Genomic DNA, 20,804 nt, shown 5'->3' on the forward strand with positions numbered 1-20,804 from the left:
TATAATTTTTTGTTTTACTCTTGGAATAATACTTTTTATATTGGTTTTATAGATATAGTCACAAGAATACCTAGTGATAGCATATACCAGGTAGTGATAAACTAAAAGCAAGTTCTCTTCCTTGGTCTCTTTTAACTGATAGGTCACTAAATTAACGAAATTTAAAGGAAAAACATTGTTGGTTTCTGAGAGATTCTCATGCAGTTTATTACTGATATTATCATCATCATCATAGTTATTATATTATAGCACTGGTGATTAAACCCAGGGTTACTCTACTACTGAACTACATCCCCAGCTCTTTTCACTTCTTTATTTTGAGAGAAGCTCTTGCCAAATTTTGAGACTGGCCTCAAACTTGCTCCTTGTTGAGTAGTTGGGATTACAGGTGTGTACCACTGTACCCAACTGTCATGTAGGTTATTATTAGGAACCATATTTTCTTTCTCCTTGTCTTCCAGAATTTTAGTACCTTATATTTTAGAAGCATTTTTAGAATTTTAATCCTGGACAGCTTGGCTTAGAGGTGTGTGCCCTCTGGGAGTGCAGTGTGCAGCATTAGATTCTGAAGTATCACTTATTCTTCTATTGGGACATTATTTTTAACTGAACTTTTTCTCTGGTAAGATTTCCCTTAACCTCAAGTGATATATATTTGGTTTCTGGGTCTGTTTTTTTCTCTCACTAGGCCACTTCCCCTCACCAGTCTCAGCAGTCCACTGTGGATGTTGGACAGCTCCATGATCCTCAGACCTACACACAACATGCTATCCAGGTGCAGCACATCCAAGTCACTGAGCCCACAACCTCAGCCCCGTCATCATCCCAGGTATCTTCTCTATGGACTGTTCAGAGGAGTTAATGTGGCCTCAAGGACCATAAGAGGAACAGTAAAGACATTATCCACCACTACTGAGATTATGTTGTTATTTTTGGGCCTTAATTAATAAGTCTTACCTTTGCCTCCAATTTTTATTTTAGTAAGGTGTATCCAGTTGCATTAAGTTATTAACTTCCCCTGTCCCTGTGGAACCCTGTGATATGATATCCTAGAAACAGCACTAGCTTTTCTTCTCATTTTAAATGGCATCGCTAAATTGCTTCTATGATTTGGAACAATGACTTTGTGGAGTACTACTCTGTATTGTGCTGGCATGATTGAGTCTGTCACTGAGATATTAAGTAAGCATGGGAGTAAAGAGGAGAGGGAAGTTATAGCAGACTATGTAGAAATTATGTGTGGATGTGGTCTTTGAATTAGGTCTTGAGGGGGTATGGGAGCATTGTGATCTGCATAAGCTCAAGTTGTGAGTAAGAATACAGAGTTGTGAAATTGTGGTATATTAGAGGAAACTGAGTGATTCTATTTAGGAATAGGAAATGATGTTTGGAAAGAAAGTAGGAAAAGTAGCTTGGAGCTGGATTCTGGAGGACCTTGAATGGCAGATGATAGAGAATGTTCCTATCTGATAGGAGTAAGCCTCTACACCAGATGTCTGAATGCGTCCCTGTGCTTCATTCCACAACCAGGGTGGGATTATTTAGCACAATTTAATGGAAATTGTGATCTGTAGGTTATATTTTCATTTGGATCCCAGATTAGTTTTGTGACATAGGCAAATTATTTTACTTCTCATTTCTTTTAATCTTATATAACATATGCAATTATGCTTTCATTCATTTAGCTAGAAAGTTTATGGAAATTAATTTTTTGGATACTTCTGTAGATTATCTTCTGAAAACAAATTAGAATTTCAGGGTTTTGATTGCTTTTTTGTTCATTCCATTCTTAGTTAAAAATATTAGTACTTTAGCAGTGATATACTTTGGCTTATAAAATTCATATTATTCTGCTTTATTTCCTTCAGTTATTTGCAGGTCTTAGATCTATAGAAATTTCATAATTTCCTGCTTTTGTTTTCTCCTTCTCCCCAGGTGGCTGGGCAGCCACTGAGCCCTTCGGCTCAGCAGCCTCAGCAGGGGCTCAGCCCCTCCCATATACAAGGCAGTTCTTCCACACAGGGGCAGACTCTGCAGCAGCAGCAGCAGCAGCAAAACTCCTCTGTGCAACACACGTACCTTCCCAATGCTTGGAATTCTTTCCGAGGCTACTGTGAGTGAGAAAAATGGGTACAGTGTTGTATAGTTCATGGGCTGATTCTCCATCCATGTTTCCATCTCATCAGCTTTATAATAGGTTTTCGGATTAAAATATCAATTGGGCATTTTTTTCACTCTATGGTATATACATATTTGAATGAGTTTCATGACAAAATTCAAGGCAGCATTTTGATCTCAGAAAGCCAGTTGGATATAATGTTTTCAGAGACATTAGGTATGTTGATAAAGAAAGTATAGGTAGGTGACTTAAATAGAATAGATGAAGAGAGAATATGTCAATGGTAATGCTTCATCCCTTCCATCAATAATTATTAAATATCTATATATTAATCAGTGTGCTAGACTCTGGGTATACAAAGATTAATGTTGACATTAATATCAGTAATGCTACACAATAATGTCAATGTCAACTATAATTTTTTTTTCTTTTTTTTTCTCTCTCTTTTTTTTTAAAGAGAGAGTGAGAGAGGAGAGAGAGAGAGAGAGAGAGAGAGAGAGAGAGATAGAATTTTTAATATTTATTTTTTAGTTCTCGGCGGACACAACATCTTTGTTGGTATGTGGTGCTGAGGATCGAACCCGGGCCGCACGCATGCCAGGCGAGCGCGCTACCGCTTGAGCCACATCCCCAGCCCCCAACAATAATTTTTAAAATTTTGATTTGGTACTGGGGATATAACCCAGGGACTTGACTTTAACTTTACCACTGAGCTACATCCTAGTTCTTTTTATTTTTTGTTTTGAGACAGGGTTTCACTAGGTTTCTTAGGGCCCTGCTAAGTGGCTGAGGCTGACTTTGAACTTGTGACTCTCTTGCCTCAGTCTCCCAAACTGCTGGGATTATAGGCATGTGCCACCATACCTAGCTGTAAGCCAACTTTCATTAAGCTCTTAGTGTATGCTGAGAATGATTCTAAATTATGTATATCACATTCAGTATTGACAGCAACCTACAAGATAAATACAATTGTTAATTGCATTTTACTGATAAGGCAGTTTATACTGTATTTAGACACAACAACTTATCTAAGAGACATAACTAGTCACTGGAGAACTAGAACCCATGCTGTCTGGCTCCAAATCTTATACTCTAAATTATCCTGCTGTGCTGTTTCTCCTAATAAAATAGTCTTTGGGTCAAAGGGATCATCATCTGCTGGGCAGGGTGGCACACACCTGTAATCCTGTCTACTTGGGAGGCTGATGCAGGAGGATATCAAGTTTGAGACCAGCCTTAGCAACCTAGTGAGACCCTCAGCAACTGAGTAAGACCCTGTCTCAAAATAAAAAATAAAAACGTCTGGGGATTAGCTCAGTGGTAAAATGCTCCTGTGTTCAATCTTTGGTACCAAAAGAAAGAGAGAGATAATCATCTAGCAAAGGAAAAAAAATATATATGTAATATATTATAAAACCCTGACATTAGTGTTATGGAAGAGTATCAGGTTAGCTGCCTGAAGTCAGAATAGGTAGAAATCAAGGTTGGGATGAAAACTTTGGGTGTGGGCTAGAAGTATATGAGATTTTATTATGGAAAATGTGGAAGGAACAGGAAGAGAGATAACAGACCTTAATAGAAGCAAGTAGGAATTCTGAGCCCTAAGAAGCAGGGAAGTATTGTTGATCTTTCTTCTACTATTGATGTCTTTTTTTGAGGGGCCCATCACTGTTATGGATGATCCTTGGCTATATAACATAGATTTGCTGTAGAGTCAGATTTGAGCTCTGCCATTTAGTTATTTTGAAAATCTGTTTATTAAATACTGGTGGTTCCAATGAGGGCCAAATCTAGTTTATGGTCATAGAAAGACACTCTGACTCCAGAGTAAATACCAGTAGAATCCTAGGAAATAGACTGATGTTTATGGTTAGTTTAATTCCTTTGAAACATAGTAAATGATAAAGATATCCAGCTATCTATGGTTATAAAGTATAAATTAACATTCTAATATGAAGATAAGATTCTGGAACTGAAATTTTTTATTATAAAAAAATTCCAATATTATGCTTGGGTAAAATGCTATAATGAACCCCCTGTACTCATCCTTTAGCTTTAGTAGTTACCAAGTCATATCCAGCTTCATCTCTATCCCATCCTTCTCTCCCATCCTCCAACTCAATAATAATCCATTGTATCATTTCATCTATACATAGTTTAGTATATATCTCTAAAATTGAAAAGTTGACTGGACATGGTAGTACATACCTGAAATCCCAGTGACTCAGAAGACTGAGGCAGGAGGATTTAAGTTCAAGGCCAGCCTCAGCAATTTAAAGAGGCCCTGTTTCTAAGTAAAAATAGAAAAATCTGGAGATGTAACTCAGTGGTAACATGACCCTGGGTTCAATCCCTATTACCAAAAGAAAAGGGAAAAAAACCCTAAAATTAAAAAGTCTGGTGTTTTTGTTATTTGTTGTTGTTTGCGTGTGTGTGTTGGGGGGGGTGCGGTTTGTGCTAAGGATTGAACCTGGGGCCTTGCACATACTTAGCATGTGCTCTATAACTGAGCTATATCCCATTTTAAAAAAGACCATTTAAAAAAATATAACATTATCATAATACAACATTATCACACCTAAAAATGAATGACAATAATTCTTTAATCCCCTCAAATTTACTTCAGATATCCAGTCAGTATTCCTATTTCTTTGATGGTCTCAGAAATTAAAAAAAAAAAAAATCTTTTGGTTTGTTCAAATTGGGTCAGAGGAGAACCAGACTTTGTCATTGTTTTTTTTTTTTCCCTTGGTATTAGGGATTGAATCCAGAGGTGCTTTACAACTGAGCTACATTCCCAGATCTTTTTAATTTTTATTTTGAGAGAGTATCTCCCCAAGTTGCTGAGGCTGGCCTTGAACTTGTGATTCTCCTGCCTCAGCCTCCCAAGTCACTGGGATTATGGATGTGCATCACCAGCCTAGCATATTGTTGTTGTTTAATATACTTTCTTCTGTCTCTTTTATTTCCTGTAGACTGGCCATTAGATCTAGAGGCTTGACTAAGTTCAGGTTCACACCACACCTGGTGTGATCCTTTCATCAGGAGGCATACAATGTTTGGTTGTCTCTCTTTTTGTGATGTAAGGAGTCATTGATGTTTATTCCTTAGCTTCATTGTTTTATTAGGGCTTATAAAGTAGTGATATTTGGATTCTATAATTCTTCTTCATTAATTAGTTGGAAAAACATTTTATCCTAATTAACCAGATGACTCTTGAGTACAGATTGTGTAGGAAAGGGAGGATAAATGCTTTTGATACACAATTAATCACCTTCATTTAGCAGTTTTCAAAATAATGAGTGGGTTTTCTAGTGTTTTGCAAGGTGACGAATGAAGGATATGTATATGTGTCTTAGTGTCATTTTGTACTCATGAATTACAACACATGACATATTTGAACCTATTGCAGTATTTTCCTTATTGATGTTCAGATTATTTCATTTTTGCCTAGCAGGAGTCTCTTCAAACTGTCTCCTGCATCTTTCTCATATGACTGTATAAGCCCAAAACATGATGTTCCAGGCTTATCTCACCCATCTTCTGCTCAGAGCTGGAATCATCCATTTTCCCGAGAATACCTAATTCCTTTTAGCAGAAAATATTATTCAGAGACTATCAACAGGGTGCTAGGGTAAACTTTGCTTTTGATTTTCTTTAATGACAATAATTCAAGTTGGATTTAGTTGTGATTACTATTTAGTTGTGATTACTGTGGATACATTTGTGCCATAAATTCAGACATGAATCTAAAAGCTAAAAATTTTGAGCTAAAAGATAAGCCTTTGTAATATATTTCCAGATTTAAAAAATAGGTAAATATTTGTATTTGTGGATATTTGGAAGCCACACTTGAGTGGAGACGCATTAATTGTCTCTGATTTTTAGTAGCTCTTTAGTAGTGCCTTATGATATTATTTATTCTTATCAGAGATACTTTCACTCTATCAAGAAATCACTGCATCCCAAGACTCTCACAGCAAGGAGATCTGTGGGAAATAGCTCAGTGAGGACTATGACCACTGGTTAGGTACAGATGGTTCAACTACCATGGTTCAACTTAGGATTTTCACCTTAATGATGACGTAGAAGCATAACCATATAACCATTCTGTGAGTTTTGTTTTTATTTTTGAGATATGATGTCTTGCTGTATTGCCTAGGCTGATTTCAAACTCCTGGCCCAAGAGATCTTCCTGCCCCAGCCTCCTGAGAGGTGGGACTACACCACTATGCTTGGCTGTATTCTGTTTTTCACTATCAATGCAGTATTCTCCAATTTACATGAGATAGTCAACACTTTGTTATAAAATTGATCTTGTGTTAGATGATTTTTGCTCAATTTTAGGCTGTTATAAATTTTCTGAGAAAGTTTAAGTTAGGCAAGGCTAAGCTGTGATACATGGGTTAGGTGTATTAAATGCATATATGATTTATGATGTTTTCAATGTGGGATAGGTTTATTGGGATGTGACCCCCATCATCTAAATAAAGGAGCATCTGTATTTATTTCTGGAACTTGTATTAAAAGTTTGTATATTTCCTATTTTCAGCATCTGAGATTCAAATGATGACACTTCCCCCAGGTCAGTTTGTGATTACAGACAGTGGTGTAGCAACTCCTGTCACTTCTGGCCAAGTGAAGGCAGTTACTCCGGTAAGCTACCCTGTCCAGAACACTTGTCACAATTTGGTCTTTATTTATTGCTTTATTCTATAGTTTCTCAGTAGATGATTTCTTGAAAGCTGTGTCTATCACTTAATCCTCTGCCTTGCTCTGGAAGCTAAACTATAGCAAATGCTTAACTAATAACTATAATGAGCCTCCTAGACCCATCCATATGATCACTTTTTTTTTATACACTTATTGGAAATATTGCAAGTCCTCAAAACTATTGGTCTTCAACTGGGCTGGGAGAGAATAATATAATGAATCAATTATGGAGCTATTTTAAATAATTTACCCATTCGAAGGTGAAAAACATTGCCATAATATTTAACTTTGGCAGGTACAATATTGATTGTATCTATTCCTTTTGTTCTTCATGTGTTTGTTCTGGTATGCTTCTTAAATTTTAGAAAGACAGTACACAAATTTAAATTAAGAAAAATATTCTTGGGCTGAGTGTAGCTTGATGGTAGACGGCATGCTTAGCATGTGCGAGACCCTGGGTTTGATCCCCAGCTCCAAAAAAAAAAAAAAATTAGTCTTGGATTAATAAGTTCTGGAGATCTAGGGTACAGAGTACAGATCTAGAATGGTGACTATAGCTTATAGTAATGCATTCTATAGTTGAAAATTACTGAGAGTAGATTTTAAATGTTATCACCACATACACACAAAAAGGTAAACATATGTTGATGGTTATACTAGCTTGATTTTGTTTTTTCATTTATGTTAGCTTGACTTAATTATTTCACAATTTTGATACATATATCAAAACATCAAGACTGGGGTTGTGGCTCAGCAGTAGAGCGCTTGCCTAGTGAGTGTGAGCCCCTGGGTTCGATCCTCAGCACCACATAAAAAATAAATAAATAAAAACAAAGGTATTGTGTACAACTAAAAGAAATATTTAAAAAAAACAAAAAATCATGTTATATACCATAAATATATATAATTTTATTTTTCTTTTATACCTTTAAGATGCTGGGAGAAAAAAAGAACAATACTCTTCAGTGGCTTAGGGACATTGGGATAGTCCCCAAGGGAAGATTATTTCCCAAGAGGGTGGTATGGTTGTCTAGTTATCTCAACATCGTGATATTTTATTTTTATTTTTTGTAGTACTGGGGATTAAATCCAGGGGCATTTTACCACTGAGCTACATGCAAAAGCCCTTTAATTTTTTTTTTTTTTAATTTTGAGACAGTCTTTTTACTGGTTGATAATACTTTTCACAGATCTTGCATTAGACTGGCTTTAAATTTGTAATCCTTCTGAGTTACCCCTTCCTATACTCTTAATGTTAAAGTGAATATTTGATGGTAGGATATAAGGACATTTTAAATGTCCTTACTAGGAAAAACAAAATTTTGCGACTAGTAATATTATTTTTTTTAATTTTGCTGTTTTTTGAAGGCTTAAAATCTGGGAACCACTGATCTTGACTGTGGGGGGCAGTCTGCTTCTTTAAGGAGACTTTATCACTTCTTTGATCCATTTTGCATTAATCTTAACATTTGATTGACGGCAATATTTTTTCTGAAATTCTAAGTTCTTAGGAACAGTACAAAAGTGCATATTTTCTTTGCCAGATAGGTTACTACCACGTGCAAATTTCTATATCTGAAGTTCTTCATTGTATCATTTGGTAACAACAAAGGTAATTCAAGTACTTCCTTGAATTATCATTGTATTCAGTTACTGTGACTGCCCTATCCTCTCTAAAGGATATAGGTAAAGCATCTCTTATAGGTGTCTATTTTGGATCCCCTGTATCATTTCTTTGCATGTTTCCCTCTCCTCTCCTCTGGTAGCTCCTATTCCTCCCTCATAGGCTCTAAGTTTCTAAAGATCCTTCTTTTTCTGCTTTAGGGTCATTATGTGTTATCAGACGGTCAAACAGAATTGGAGGAAAAGCAAACTTCTGCCCTTTCCAGTGGTGTCCAGGTTCAGACATCTGCACACAGTGACTCTCTGGATTCCCAAACCACCAGCCAACAGCAGACCACACAGTACATCATTACCACCACGACCAATGGGAATGGAAGCAGTGAAGTGCACATCACTAAACCCTAGTTTTCACCGTGGAGCTAGCGTGGAGCATTCACATCATGTATTTTCTCATTCATAAGTCTGAAGCTTCTGATACCCAGACCTCTTTTTTAAGATTTAGTATTCACTCAAAGAATTTGAAGACTACAATTTTGGCGCGCACACACACACACACACACACACACACACATATGTGGGGATTATTTTGTCAAGGTCTTCATTACCAAATTGACTCTTCAAGCCCTCAGAGCTTCTGCCACGAAATGGAGATCTTTCAGGGGAAAGTAGATTTCAGATGGAGAAACTTTGTCTTGCTCGAGTTGGTTTTTTACCACACTGATAAGCCTTACTTTCCTTCATGGAAATATTAAGTGGCATATTTGTGTTCATACCAAAGGTGGAGACAGGCTGTGCCAAGTCCATGGTCATTGGACTTCTGAATTCCAAGCCATGGCACCAAAGGAGAACGGGCATCTCACAGGTGTGATTTAAATCAGGACTTGTAAGTTTGAGTTTTCAGTAATTTAACAAAGGGAGCTTACTGGATAAGAAAATAAAAATGATGAGACAAAAGTTTGACAGTGGTGTTCTGAAGGGAAAACTGTCATTTAAAATTTTCTTATTGCTGACTTTCTTTTCTTTTTTCTTTTTTTAGATAGGGGTGTTGCTATGTTGGTTAGGCTGGTCCTGAACTCCTGGGCTCAAGTGATCCTCCTGCCTCAGCTTCCTGAGTAGCTGGGATTACAGGCAGGCCACCATGATTTTTTTTTAAATTTTCATATATTAAAAGACTATGGTTAGTGGTTGATAATACTTTTCACAGATCTTGGTCCTCAGCAGATTAAGGCAGAACCTCATGTCCTGATAGTTCTTTCTTTATTATTTCACAACGGTGGGTGGACTCCCCAAAATAGAAAAGACTTCTTGATGTTAGCAGAATTTAAGCCCCTACATGAAACTTTTGCCTTCCATTCTCTGGTTGCAGTTGTATTAAGGGCATATTGGTACCAAGAGAATTTACCCAAATTAAAACTATCCTGTGGGGGCGGGGGGGGGGTAGAGAGGGGGACCTGAAACACTGTCCTGCCTTGCAGCATCCATTTACCATTAATTGGTAAAAGTTGAATTCCTTGTTCTTACCAAGTATACATTTAACTCCCCCCACCACTCTTTTTTTTTTTTTTTTTTTTTTGGTGTGTGTGTGTGTGTGTGTGTGTGTGTGTGTGTGTGTGTGGTGCTGGGCTTAAACCCAGGGCCTCAAGCATGCTTGGCAGGTGCTCTAATAACTGAATTACACCTCGAGCCCCTACATTTAACTCTTGTTCACAGCATTCAGTATATTTTAATACTTTCAATGCTGTCTTAAAATGAACATTCTTTAAAGTTGGATGGAAAGGTGGCCTTCCTTATTTCTAAAGACTTTTAATTTTAAACATATTGCAACTCATCTGGACCTTTTTTTGAGATGACCAACTTCACACTTAGGGGGAAAATTAAAATGCAGGGACCATTTATAATATATGAGGATAATATAAAGGATCTGGAAGAAATTGTCTCTTTATGAATATTATACTGTCAGGTGGGAGAGGAAATGGTTTGTCTTATATGTGTTCCTGTTTAGTAGGAGTCTTGTGTGCTATGAATTCAGTGGGGAAAAGTATTTACCCTCTTTTTACTGTACATTCCAATTGTACCTGTGAAACATTTCAGTCAGTACATATTTTAACAACATTTTGTGACATGCATTTTTAGAATAATTATTGTATAGTGAATTTATCAATCCAGATCAAGAAGACCTAAATACGTTTAAAATTAAGTCAACTAATTATTTTATTTATATTTCTGAGTGAAAACTGGTTCTATGAATTAAGAAGCATAGTAGCTTCTTTATGGTAAAGGTATCTTTCTGAAAAGTAAAAAGAATTCTTTTCTACTAACTTTACTAATATGTAGATCTTGCACTTTATTTTTGAGACCTCATTCACATAGCTATCTCTGAAAATTTGGGCACTAAGAGGACTTGAAAAAGATTCTTCAAAAATGTTTGGAAACTGAAAATGGACTTTCTATCTTTGGTAACAAAGAAGTAACATCAATATTTTCAACAGAAAATATTGATCTTGAGTCACAAAACGCAGACTCTAGTTCCCAAAGTTCCATAATGTAATGATTGTAAGTAGCCTATTGCCCTCGAGAAAGACTTGTTAGGAGGAGAATACTAGACTTTTCCAAAGGTCCAGTTTGGGTTTTTGTAACTTATATTTGGCTCTGTTGGGTTCTTTTTAATTTGATCCAGCAAGGAATCTCCCTCTTCTCAGGAATAACTTATTGATTAAAATAAAAAATTATCACTGAATAGAATGTTCGTTTTATGCCAGTTATTTTAAGTTTTAAAATACACAGAGGAAGATCTTGTTGAAGAACTTTGTCTCTTTCCCTTCTAAGTTTTTCCTTTGTCTTTTTTATTCCTTATGTGGAATAAATTAAGACTCTAAAACTAACGTTATCAACCAGAGATGCAGGTGGCACTAAAGCCAAACAACATTGCTTTAGGATCAGGTATTGTGCACATTAATTCGAAGGCAATATTTTCAAAAGGACTTGGATTTGAAGAGATAGCAGACTATAATTCCTCTGAAGACCTAATTTGGGAAACACTTATGTAGCCAATGTTTGTTTTGTGGCCACTCCCAAAACACACTGACACTGTAGACTTTATTCAGTGCAGAGTGATATTTTGGAGTAGGGTGGATATAAATTTTACATTTTTATTGTTTGATTTATACCCAAATAGACATTTCATCATGTAAAATTTCTGTTCTTCTGGAAAAAGTTTTTGTTTTGATCTTGAATTATTTTCTGACTTGGAATTATCCTTTCAGAAAAGTCTTAAGATAGCTAGGGCTAAAAAGCACTTCATGAGATGCTAAAGCTTACCCATTGGTTGAATATGTTGACCCTATCCTATTATTTAAATGTGAACATTTCTTGTACATTCAGTGAGTTATAGTGTTAATAGTCTTGTGCTATGCAGCAGGTGTAAAAATTAATAAATATTTTTTTTAATAAACATGTTTCTTGGTTGTATATCTAAAGCTATAAGAGCTACTGAGATGATTAAACTCTTTTTTTTTTCCTTTTAAATTTTACAATGTAATTTCTGGTTCCCAATCAGCATTTAAGAAGCTTGAAAGTTGCTACTCCATCCTACCAACAAGTAAAAAGTTGAAGAAACTGAAAAATCAACAACTTTTTAAATTTATTTTTTTAGAACGGGTATTGATCTCAGGGGTGTTCTGCCACTGAGCTATACACACAGCCCTTTTTACTTTTTTCTTTTGAGATAGAATCTCTCTAAGTTGCTGAGACTGGCCTCAAACTTGTGATCCTCCTGCTTCAGCCTCCTGTGTAACTGGGAATATAACCATGTTCCATTACATAAGACTCAACAACTCTTCTTAGATCCATCAGAAAGTGAGGTAACAGAACAAACTGCCACCCTCAAAATTGGAGAGATTGACAAGAGAATGTAGAATATCAAACTAAAATCAGCAGAAATCCACAAACAAAAAGGAATATGAGCCTCTAAGGGAACCAGTGCCAGGGTAGGAAATCCTGAAGTGTAATCAATGAATTGCTGAAAGCTCACTGTGTACAAGCCTGAGACACAAAAGCTCCAAGGGAACCCTGTCATTGGAAGAGAAAGGGAATCCACATTTTTTGAGTTTTACCTCCATAAACTTGACTAGGTTCTCCCAGTGAATATTGGAGAAAAATTCCCTCAAGATCCTGGAGAGGTAGGGAAGAAGGAACTCTTTTGAAATATAGCAGAGCACTACTTTTTTTTTTTTTTTTTTTTTTAGTTATAGATGGACACAGTACCTTTTTAAAAAAAATTTATGTAGTACTGAGGATCAAAACTCAGTGCCTCAAGCATGTTGGGCAAGCACTCTAGCACTGAGCCACAACCCCAGCCCCAGAGCATTACTTTTTTTTTTTTGGAAGATGGGCTTAATCATACTGTTCTCTTTATTTTTGTGTATTTGTGAGGATTTCCATAATAAAATACTTTTAAAATTGAGTTTTGTTTTGATAGTGTTATACTATAAAACATCAAAAATTTCCTTCTTTATGAAGATTTCCTGACAGAAAAATAGAATTTTCTGATGGACCATTAATTAGTACATTAACTTAAATCTTCTAACAGTTATTTAGAAACTGACAACGAAAAATAATTTTTAAAATATTGTACAAATTACTGTTACTATATCAATAAAAGACCACCAAAAGTTGGAATTTTAACCCAAAAGCAGAAAGGTTTAATAAATCTAACATTAAATCTAGGTAAGGGTGTGGGCTCTAGAGTCATTAAGATCTAGGTGTGTATTCTAGCTCTGTTCTGTTAGTCCTAGATATTTTTTGGCAGATCATTTAATTTCTGTGAACCTCAGGAACCATGTCTATAATGTGAGGATAAGATTTCTTGATTAGAAAGCACTGACCACAGGGCCTAGCACGTGGTAAGTACACAGTAAAGGATTCCAGTAAATTTACTACCCCATTTTGGTCTTAAATGCACATTTTTACATATTCTAACATCTCTGGAATTGAGATGTATCCTATAATTAATGGCATTAATTTAAGGAGTTTTCCTTCCTTAGTGGTATATAATAAGATAATGGAGCATTATAACAAATTGATAGCATCTAACATTCAATATAACGTGGAATATCAATCATGATAAAGCTATATTCCCAATTTCTACTTTAAGACTATTCTGAATGGTGATTATGATTTAAAAAAATTTCAAAAGCTGAGCCAAATATTTTCAATACATCATGAACAGAACAATTTTGAGATAATAATTTTGTAAAAAAATGGTTTATCAATTCCATTTTGTATAAAACATAAGGGAGGAACCTAGCCAATCAACACACACTGTCACCACATGAAAAGGTACTTTATCAAACTTCGAGTCTAAGAACATACAAATGTTTCTTTTAGCATGTCTACAGTAATTGTCTATGCCTTTCCATTTAACTGTTTTTAAAAATTCCACATATCCCCACTGTTATCTTCTGTCCCAGTTACAGTACAATGATGGGGAGGAAGAGGGTTGGTTAAAACAACCCTCTAAGCATTTTTCTGCTGTTCCTTCTTTCCAATCAGAGATTTGTGGATATGAGGGATCACACACCCCCAGCCTTGATAAGAGAATCCAACTCTTCATCACCACGGATTGCAAGCTGCAAGTGACGTGGAGTAATAGGCTTTACTTGAAGATCCTTGGAAGCATTACCTGCCAGCTCCAGCACCTCAGCAGTGAGGTACTCCAGAATCGCAGCACTATATACCGCAGCAGTGGCACCCACCCGTCCATGGCTTGTGGTGCGAGTCTTCAAGTGTCTGTGGATGCGGCCCACAGGAAACTGTAGTCCAGCTCTTTGTGAGCGAGACACTGCCTTGGCCTTGGCCTTGGCCTTCCCACAGTCCTTTCCAGCTTTGCCTCCAGCTGTGGTCTCCCGCCGCCTCTGCCTTCGCTGGGCTGCGCGACCACCCGCTGCCGCCCCACGCTGCCTGCAGCTGCTCCCAGAGCACTCCTTCTTAAGAAGGCCTGTTCTCAGGAGAAACCAAGAAACCAGAGCTTAACCTTCAGGGGTTTTATCAGAGCCAACCTGACTTGGGGAAAGGGAAATACCCATCTCCAGCTATTGGTAGCCATTCTTTGCTGCCTAAGGGGAAAACTGAGAAGCATGTGTGAAGGTCAATGTCCAGAGACACAGGTTCACTAGAAGACTAAGGCCAATAATAGGGCTGTAGAAAATTTCCCCTCCTCTACTTCTTATTACATTATTAAAGGCTCACTTACAGAAATGCTTTGAAATCAATATACTATCAAAAAAAACTTTCCAGCTATCAAAAAAATTATAAGACATACCAAAATGCAAAAACCATAGTTTAAGAGAGAACAATAAGTTCTTGTTTCCTAGGGTAGGGGAGAGGAAGGAATGCATAGGTGAAGCACAGATGATTTTTACAATAGCGAAACTATATTATATATATTATAATGGTAAGTCAGGTAGGCTCACCAGTTGTAAGAAATGTATCACTCTGGTGGGGTATTTTGGTAATGGCAGAGTATGCAGGTTTGGAATTAGGGTAATCTGGAAATATTTGGAATATGGGAAATCTCTGATCTGTTAAGTTTTGCTGTGAACTTAAAACTGCTCTAAAAATTCTACTTAAAATTACAATTTATAATGTTTTGACTTGCACTCTATCTCTGGTCTGGTCCCAAGGAAAGGGAAATATTGATGACAATTATGGAACGATGTCCCACTGTCATTTTATACCTGGTGGCTTCTAATTCAAGAAACTTCCAAGTCTAACAGGAATTATGGGCATCAGTGGAGCCAGTAGAAAAGCAGAGATCTGTGTTTTTGGAAGGCTCTGTTTTCCATCAAGGGAGGAACATTAGCTTGCCCGCCCCCTCCCCTTTCTCTGACATTTCCATACTGAGCATGGTCTCTACAGGAACTAGTGAGAGTAGCTGTGGAATAAGTAATTTGAAGTCGTTCTAAATAAAATCCAGTTAATAAAAGGGAAAGAACCTCCATATTTAAATAAGAAGAGCATTATAGACCTTAATTTGAAAGGTATTTTTTCGATGTTTTTATTTTCCGCTAGTTGGGAGCCCAGGGACTGCCCGGAGGCACAGGTCGAGGTCCGCATCTCATTGAACCTGGAGAAACTACGATTTCCTTCACTTTCAAACGGGCACTATTAGTGTATAGAGCTTACTGTTTCAGTACAGAGATAGTAGTTGGAAAGTGGTTAGCATGGTGCGGTGGAGGGAGCAGGGTATGCTTTTCATACATTAGCTTCCAAAGTCTTGATTTGTGGCCAGGCAAAAAAAACAAACAAAAAACCCAAATCAAAAACAACCCATACAGTCTCAGCCCTCCGGAACCTCCGAAACCGGTGAGTCTCACACGCAGTCTGAAACTAGCATCCCGAAGACGGCCATAGGGGGTGAAATCCAGCCAGGCCTGCGCTGTCCTTAGCGCGGCTCCAGGCCTCGTCCCGCCCTCCCCGGCCCCCGTCCCGCCCTCCCCGGCCCCCGCCCCGCCCTCCACGGCCCCCGCCCCGCCCTCCACGGCCCCCGCCCCGCCCTCCACGGCCCCCGCCCCGCCCTCCACGGCCCCCGCCCCGCCCTCCACGGCCCCGCCCCTTAAGGCCCGCCCCTTCCGCCGCTGGGGCCTGGAGCGTGCACGCACCCAGACGCTTTGCGGGAGCGAGCGCGTTCGGGAGTCCGGGGCTGGAGGAGGGCCACAGGCTGGGAGACCTGTGCCTGCAGTTCAGGTGAGGACGGTTTGGGGGCGGCGAGAGGGTTGAAGTGTAGCCGGCGGGCGGAGGAAGGAGGTGGGTTTCAGAGGTCGTCTTACCCGTGAGTTGGGGCAAGGCAGCTAGGCGTGGGGAGCGAGGCGGCCCGGGTGAGTGAGGGTTAGGGTTAGGCACGGTGTGGGGGAGGGGTGGGGGGGCGAGGACCGCAGTTTAGACTGGCAGGACTTGGGCCTTGGCCTTGGGTAGGTTTGGGTAGGGTGCGGTTTGCTGTTGGGGTCCGCGGATTTGGAACTGGCCGTTGCTCCGGAAGGAGCGAAGGGTTTAACTTCTGCTTGGGGAGGGTCTAGGAGGGAAGGTTAGCTCAGGTGCAGAGGAGAGGCCTTTTGGTCTAGTGAAGAAGTCCGGGGCTCTCCCAAGTCAGAAATCGATGGCTTCCGGGATTTCACCTCTCCTGTAGCTGCTGCTTTTTATGTTTTGAGATCCTGTTCGGAATAGTGACGAGGCAAAGGTTGTCACTGGAATATATAAAATTTAGCTAAATATCCACCATAATTGAAGAAACTTGTAAGCAAGTTTTGTAAGTAAGTACATAAATGTCAGCCAGGATACTGACTTTGCATTTGTGACTGTTGTGTGCCAGTTATGTTAAGAGGACTTATTGTAAGCATCAGGTTGCTTTTACATTTTCCCTTTATTTTAAAATTTTGTTCAACAATGTGCCATGGGCTTTCTTTCTTATCTGCCTCAGTTACTTGAGCACCAGGTATGTTCAGGATGTCTTACTTTCAAAGTGTGCTGAAGGGTGAGGGGGTGTGGGGGCACAATTGCTTGGGGACCACCCAGCTGCCTTGCTAACACGAATCTTAATGCTATATCTTTACATAATCTGAAATTACTTCAGGAGAACTTGAGATAATCTAGTGGGAAGGTGCATTATTTTATATGTAGCATTACAGGTCTGCCCTTTATCATATAAGAGTTTTGGAAATGAGAAGTCCCTACATTAGTGATATAAACTTACTTAGCTGGAGATCATTCATTGCAAGATTCCAAGATTGGAAGTAACAGTAGGTAAGATCTGGTCCAACTCTTCTTTATTTTATTGATTAGGAAATTGACACCTGGTGAGGTAAGAGTTGTGGGATGTCACTGAGAATTAGTGGTAGATCTAAGCTAGAAATCTTGTGTTTTGACTAAGTCCATTTTTTCTTTTCATTTTAGTGTACTTGTTAGCCCATTTGGTAGGGTAGGAGCTAGAGAGAATGGATTTAATCAATGTAGAGTGAGTTCAAACTCCGTGTGGTCCCTGTTGCCTCAACTTTATTCATGATTCCAGCCATCAGCTTTATGAGATGCTCTGAAAATGTTTTGGTATGTACTTTTCCAAAGATGGTCAGCAAGGTTCAGTTATTGTAGGAAGGAGAAAAAATAGCATTAATTTATGTGGTTATAAAGATCAGGTGGACCAAATAAAAGTCGATTGGCCACCTACTTAACTGGTTGTCATGGTCAGGTGCTTGGAGCTGCAGGAGTTGATGGAGACCAATAAAATCATATCAAAAAGCTTTCTTTTCATGATTTAAGTTGAGAGTTTATGGAAGAGGAATTGTTTATAGTATTAAGAACATGGGGGAACTGGGGATATAGCTCAGTTGGTAGAGTGCTTGCTTACCATGCACAAGGCCCTGGATTCAATCCCCAGCACCACAAAAAAAAAAAAAAAAAAAAAAAAGGAATATGGATTTGCAGGCATGCAAATTTCAGTACTGCATTAGGAATTGGGAAAGTTACTTATTTTGTTAGTGTCTCAGCTTTCCTAGTGTATGTGGCTTTCCTGTGAATTTTCTAGCAGCAGAAGAATTAATTGTTAAACAATTATTAAATTATGTTGTGTTAGATTGTTGACCTGGAAACTCTAAATTGTGGATCTTATTATCATTTAATCTCTGAATCATTTTATTCTTTTATAAAATGAAAGTATAAAAAACTTGTGAATTTAGTAATTACTGTAGAAGCATTTTGAACAGAGAGTCCTACCTGGTAGCACATGAAAATTCCAGTGGGAATACTGTGATGGAAGGGAGGGAGAATAGCTGTTTAGCTGTAATTAGGGGGAAAGGACAACACAAGAACAGAATTGAGAATAAATATTTTCTGGAAGAGGGTTAGATTCCTGGGCTTTCTGTTTTTCTTCCTTAAGGGGCATCTATTTGCCTAGAATACTTCTGGAGAAGAAACAATGGATTCCTTGGACCATATGCTGACAGATCCCCTGGAACTAGGTCCATGTGGAGATGGCCATGGTACACGAATTATGGAAGACTGCCTCTTGGGAGGCACCAGGGTTAGTCTACCTGAGGACCTTCTGGAGGATGTAAGTAGTAACATCATTGCAAGCATTTCCCCTCTTATCAGCTTCCCCATATCAGCTATTCTGAACATTTTCTATTCCTAAGTTTTCGGTTTTTGTGCTCCCATTCATTTTATTTTCTACATTGCAGACAGAGTGATCTCTGTGCTTTTTTTTTTTTTCAATGTGAAGTCTATTTAGTATGCTGATTAAGGAAGATTATATACATTCTGTGTGCTTAATAACGTCAGAATAATTTGGTAGTATAAGCCTTATTTTTAATAAGATAATTTTTGTTAATTAATAAAGGTTTATATTTTAAGAGCAGAATTGTATATGTGCTTACATTAAAATGGTTATTGTGTTGGGAATCACTAAACAAAACCCAGACGTATTATCTCTGTCTATATGCTAATCCTCTAGTCAAGTAAGAGTACATGTCCTGGGATAGGATGTCAGCGTACCCTTAATCACTTTCACAGGTAAGATGTATCATTATCATTAATGTGGTTACCATTTATAAAGTGCTTATGTGCAAGACCTATGTATGTGAAGACATTCATTTAAACATTTCGAACATGTAGATGTGTAGTACAATAAGCATATATGCAAATATGTACCTGTGCGTCAGTTTTAGAACATCATTTCATTTAGTTGTACTTGTTCCATATTTTTCTTTATTAATATTCAGACATTGTAGAGAAAATGAGAACCATTATTGTGCTCTTTTCTGATCCTCCTTTCTAGTTGCAGTAGCAACTGTATTGAAGTTGGTATATATAGTTCCCATACTTTTTTTTTTTTTGAAATGAGGTCTAAGTATGTTGCCCAGTCACATCTGTATTTTCTTTATGTACTCTTTCAAGGCAATCTCTTTGTGTCATTATTGATTCAGCAAGCAATTATTTTATTAGTACCTGCTCTGGGCCAGACACTGAGTTAGGTGCTTGAAATAAAATGGTATGCAGAAGGGAAAGATCTTCAACATTAAGTCTGAGATGCTTTTGATACATTTGAGCAAAAATGCCTGGTATATAGTTGGTTTGCTTGGTTGTCTCTTCCTTAAACCCTACATGGCTATTTTTTGTCCTTGGAATAAAGTCGTAACTACCTAATAGGTTTATAAGTTATTTACTTCTGTCTTCTATTTCCTTCCCCACCTTCCTCATCCTTACTTTATCTAGCTAGACATTGCCTGAAAAAAAATTGATTAAAAAAAGATGAAATGCATCACATATAAGAAGAGTATATAAAATATAGTTAAGCAGTAATAAAACATGCTATAAGCCAGGTGTGATGGCTCATGCTTGTAGTTCAGCTACTTGGTAGGCTGAAGCGGGAGATGACTTGAACTCAAAAATTAGAGGCCACACTAGACAACCTAGTGAGAACCTATCTCAAAATAAAATTAAATTGCTGGGGATATAACTCAATGGTACTATACTTGCCTAATTCAAGAGGCCCTGGGTTTAAACCCCAGTACCACCAAAAACCAAACCAAATCAAAACAAAAAACTTGGATGGTAATGAGGGTTGCATAACAATTGTGAATGAACTAGAATAGAGAGAAAACCAAAACAAAAGAGAAAATAAAAATTAAAATCCCAGAGTCAAATGTGAGTGTACTTAAAACCACTACACTGTACACTAAAAAATGATGTTTCATGTTACATTTATTTTACTACGTACACATAAGCTTATTTTTTTTGTTGTTTACTTTTCCCCTAAATTCTCCTAGCCTGAGATATTCTTTGATGTCGTCAGTCTCTCAACATGGCAGGAAGTATTAAGCGACTCTCAGCGGGAACACCTCCAGCAGTTTCTGCCTCATTTTCCTGCAGACAGTGTGGAGCAGCAGAATGAACTCATCCTAGCTCTGTTCAGTGGGGAGAACTTTCGCTTTGGAAACCCTTTGCACATTGCTCAGAAGCTTTTCCGAGGTCTGTAACTCAGCATTCTATTTTTGATAGGGTGGAGTGGGGGGACGGGTTGTTCACTTTTGCAGTTATGCCTTCATTTCCCCCCTCCCTCCAGTAACAAGGATTAAATCCATATTCCTACTTGTATTAAGCAAGTACTCTGCTACTGTGCTATATACTATCCCTTTTTATTTTTATTTTGAGACAGGGTCTTGCAAAGTTGCCTAGGCTGGCCTCAAATTTGTGATCCTCCTGCTTCAGCCTCCTGAGCAGATGGGGTATACAGGTGTGTACCACTACACCCTGCTCTGTCTTTGGTTTATTCTGTTTATTTTAATTTATAGGAAATGACCCA

At 38.0% G+C, this 20,804-nt stretch overlaps 2 protein-coding genes and 1 pseudogene across 7 annotated transcripts in view; 2 read left to right on the forward strand and 1 right to left on the reverse strand.

The window, feature by feature from the left end:
- Positions 1–11,867, forward strand: part of PRDM10 (PR/SET domain 10) — a 118,212-nt gene extending 106,345 nt beyond the window's left edge. The window contains exons 21-24 of the mRNA XM_081280058.1: positions 689–829; positions 1,936–2,113; positions 6,672–6,775; positions 8,657–11,867. Of these exons, the coding sequence (XP_081136184.1) occupies positions 689–829; positions 1,936–2,113; positions 6,672–6,775; positions 8,657–8,860 (627 nt within the window). The 3' untranslated portion in view covers positions 8,861–11,867. The remainder of the gene's footprint in view (positions 1–688; positions 830–1,935; positions 2,114–6,671; positions 6,776–8,656) is intronic.
- A 1,749-nt stretch (positions 11,868–13,616) lies between these two features.
- On the reverse strand, positions 13,617–15,863 carry LOC308641563 (histone H2A.V-like; annotated as a pseudogene). The gene is made up of 2 exons: positions 15,829–15,863; positions 13,617–14,455 (listed from the first exon to the last, which is right to left on the reverse strand). The product of its transcript is annotated as a histone H2A.V-like (transcript).
- Positions 15,864–16,095: 232 nt separating this feature from the next.
- NFRKB (nuclear factor related to kappaB binding protein) overlaps positions 16,096–20,804 on the forward strand; it is a 34,667-nt gene continuing 29,958 nt past the window's right edge. For all 5 annotated transcript variants that reach the window (XM_081280052.1, XM_081280053.1, XM_081280054.1 and 2 more), the window contains exons 1-3: positions 16,096–16,198; positions 18,381–18,554; positions 20,269–20,470. In XM_081280052.1, coding sequence (XP_081136178.1) covers positions 18,420–18,554; positions 20,269–20,470 — 337 coding nt within the window. In that variant the 5' untranslated portion in view covers positions 16,096–16,198; positions 18,381–18,419. The remainder of the gene's footprint in view (positions 16,199–18,380; positions 18,555–20,268; positions 20,471–20,804) is intronic.

Source organism: Spermophilus citellus, assembly GCF_964194105.1.
Source record: "Spermophilus citellus genome assembly, chromosome: 2".
Taxonomy (NCBI): Eukaryota; Metazoa; Chordata; class Mammalia; order Rodentia; family Sciuridae; genus Spermophilus; species Spermophilus citellus.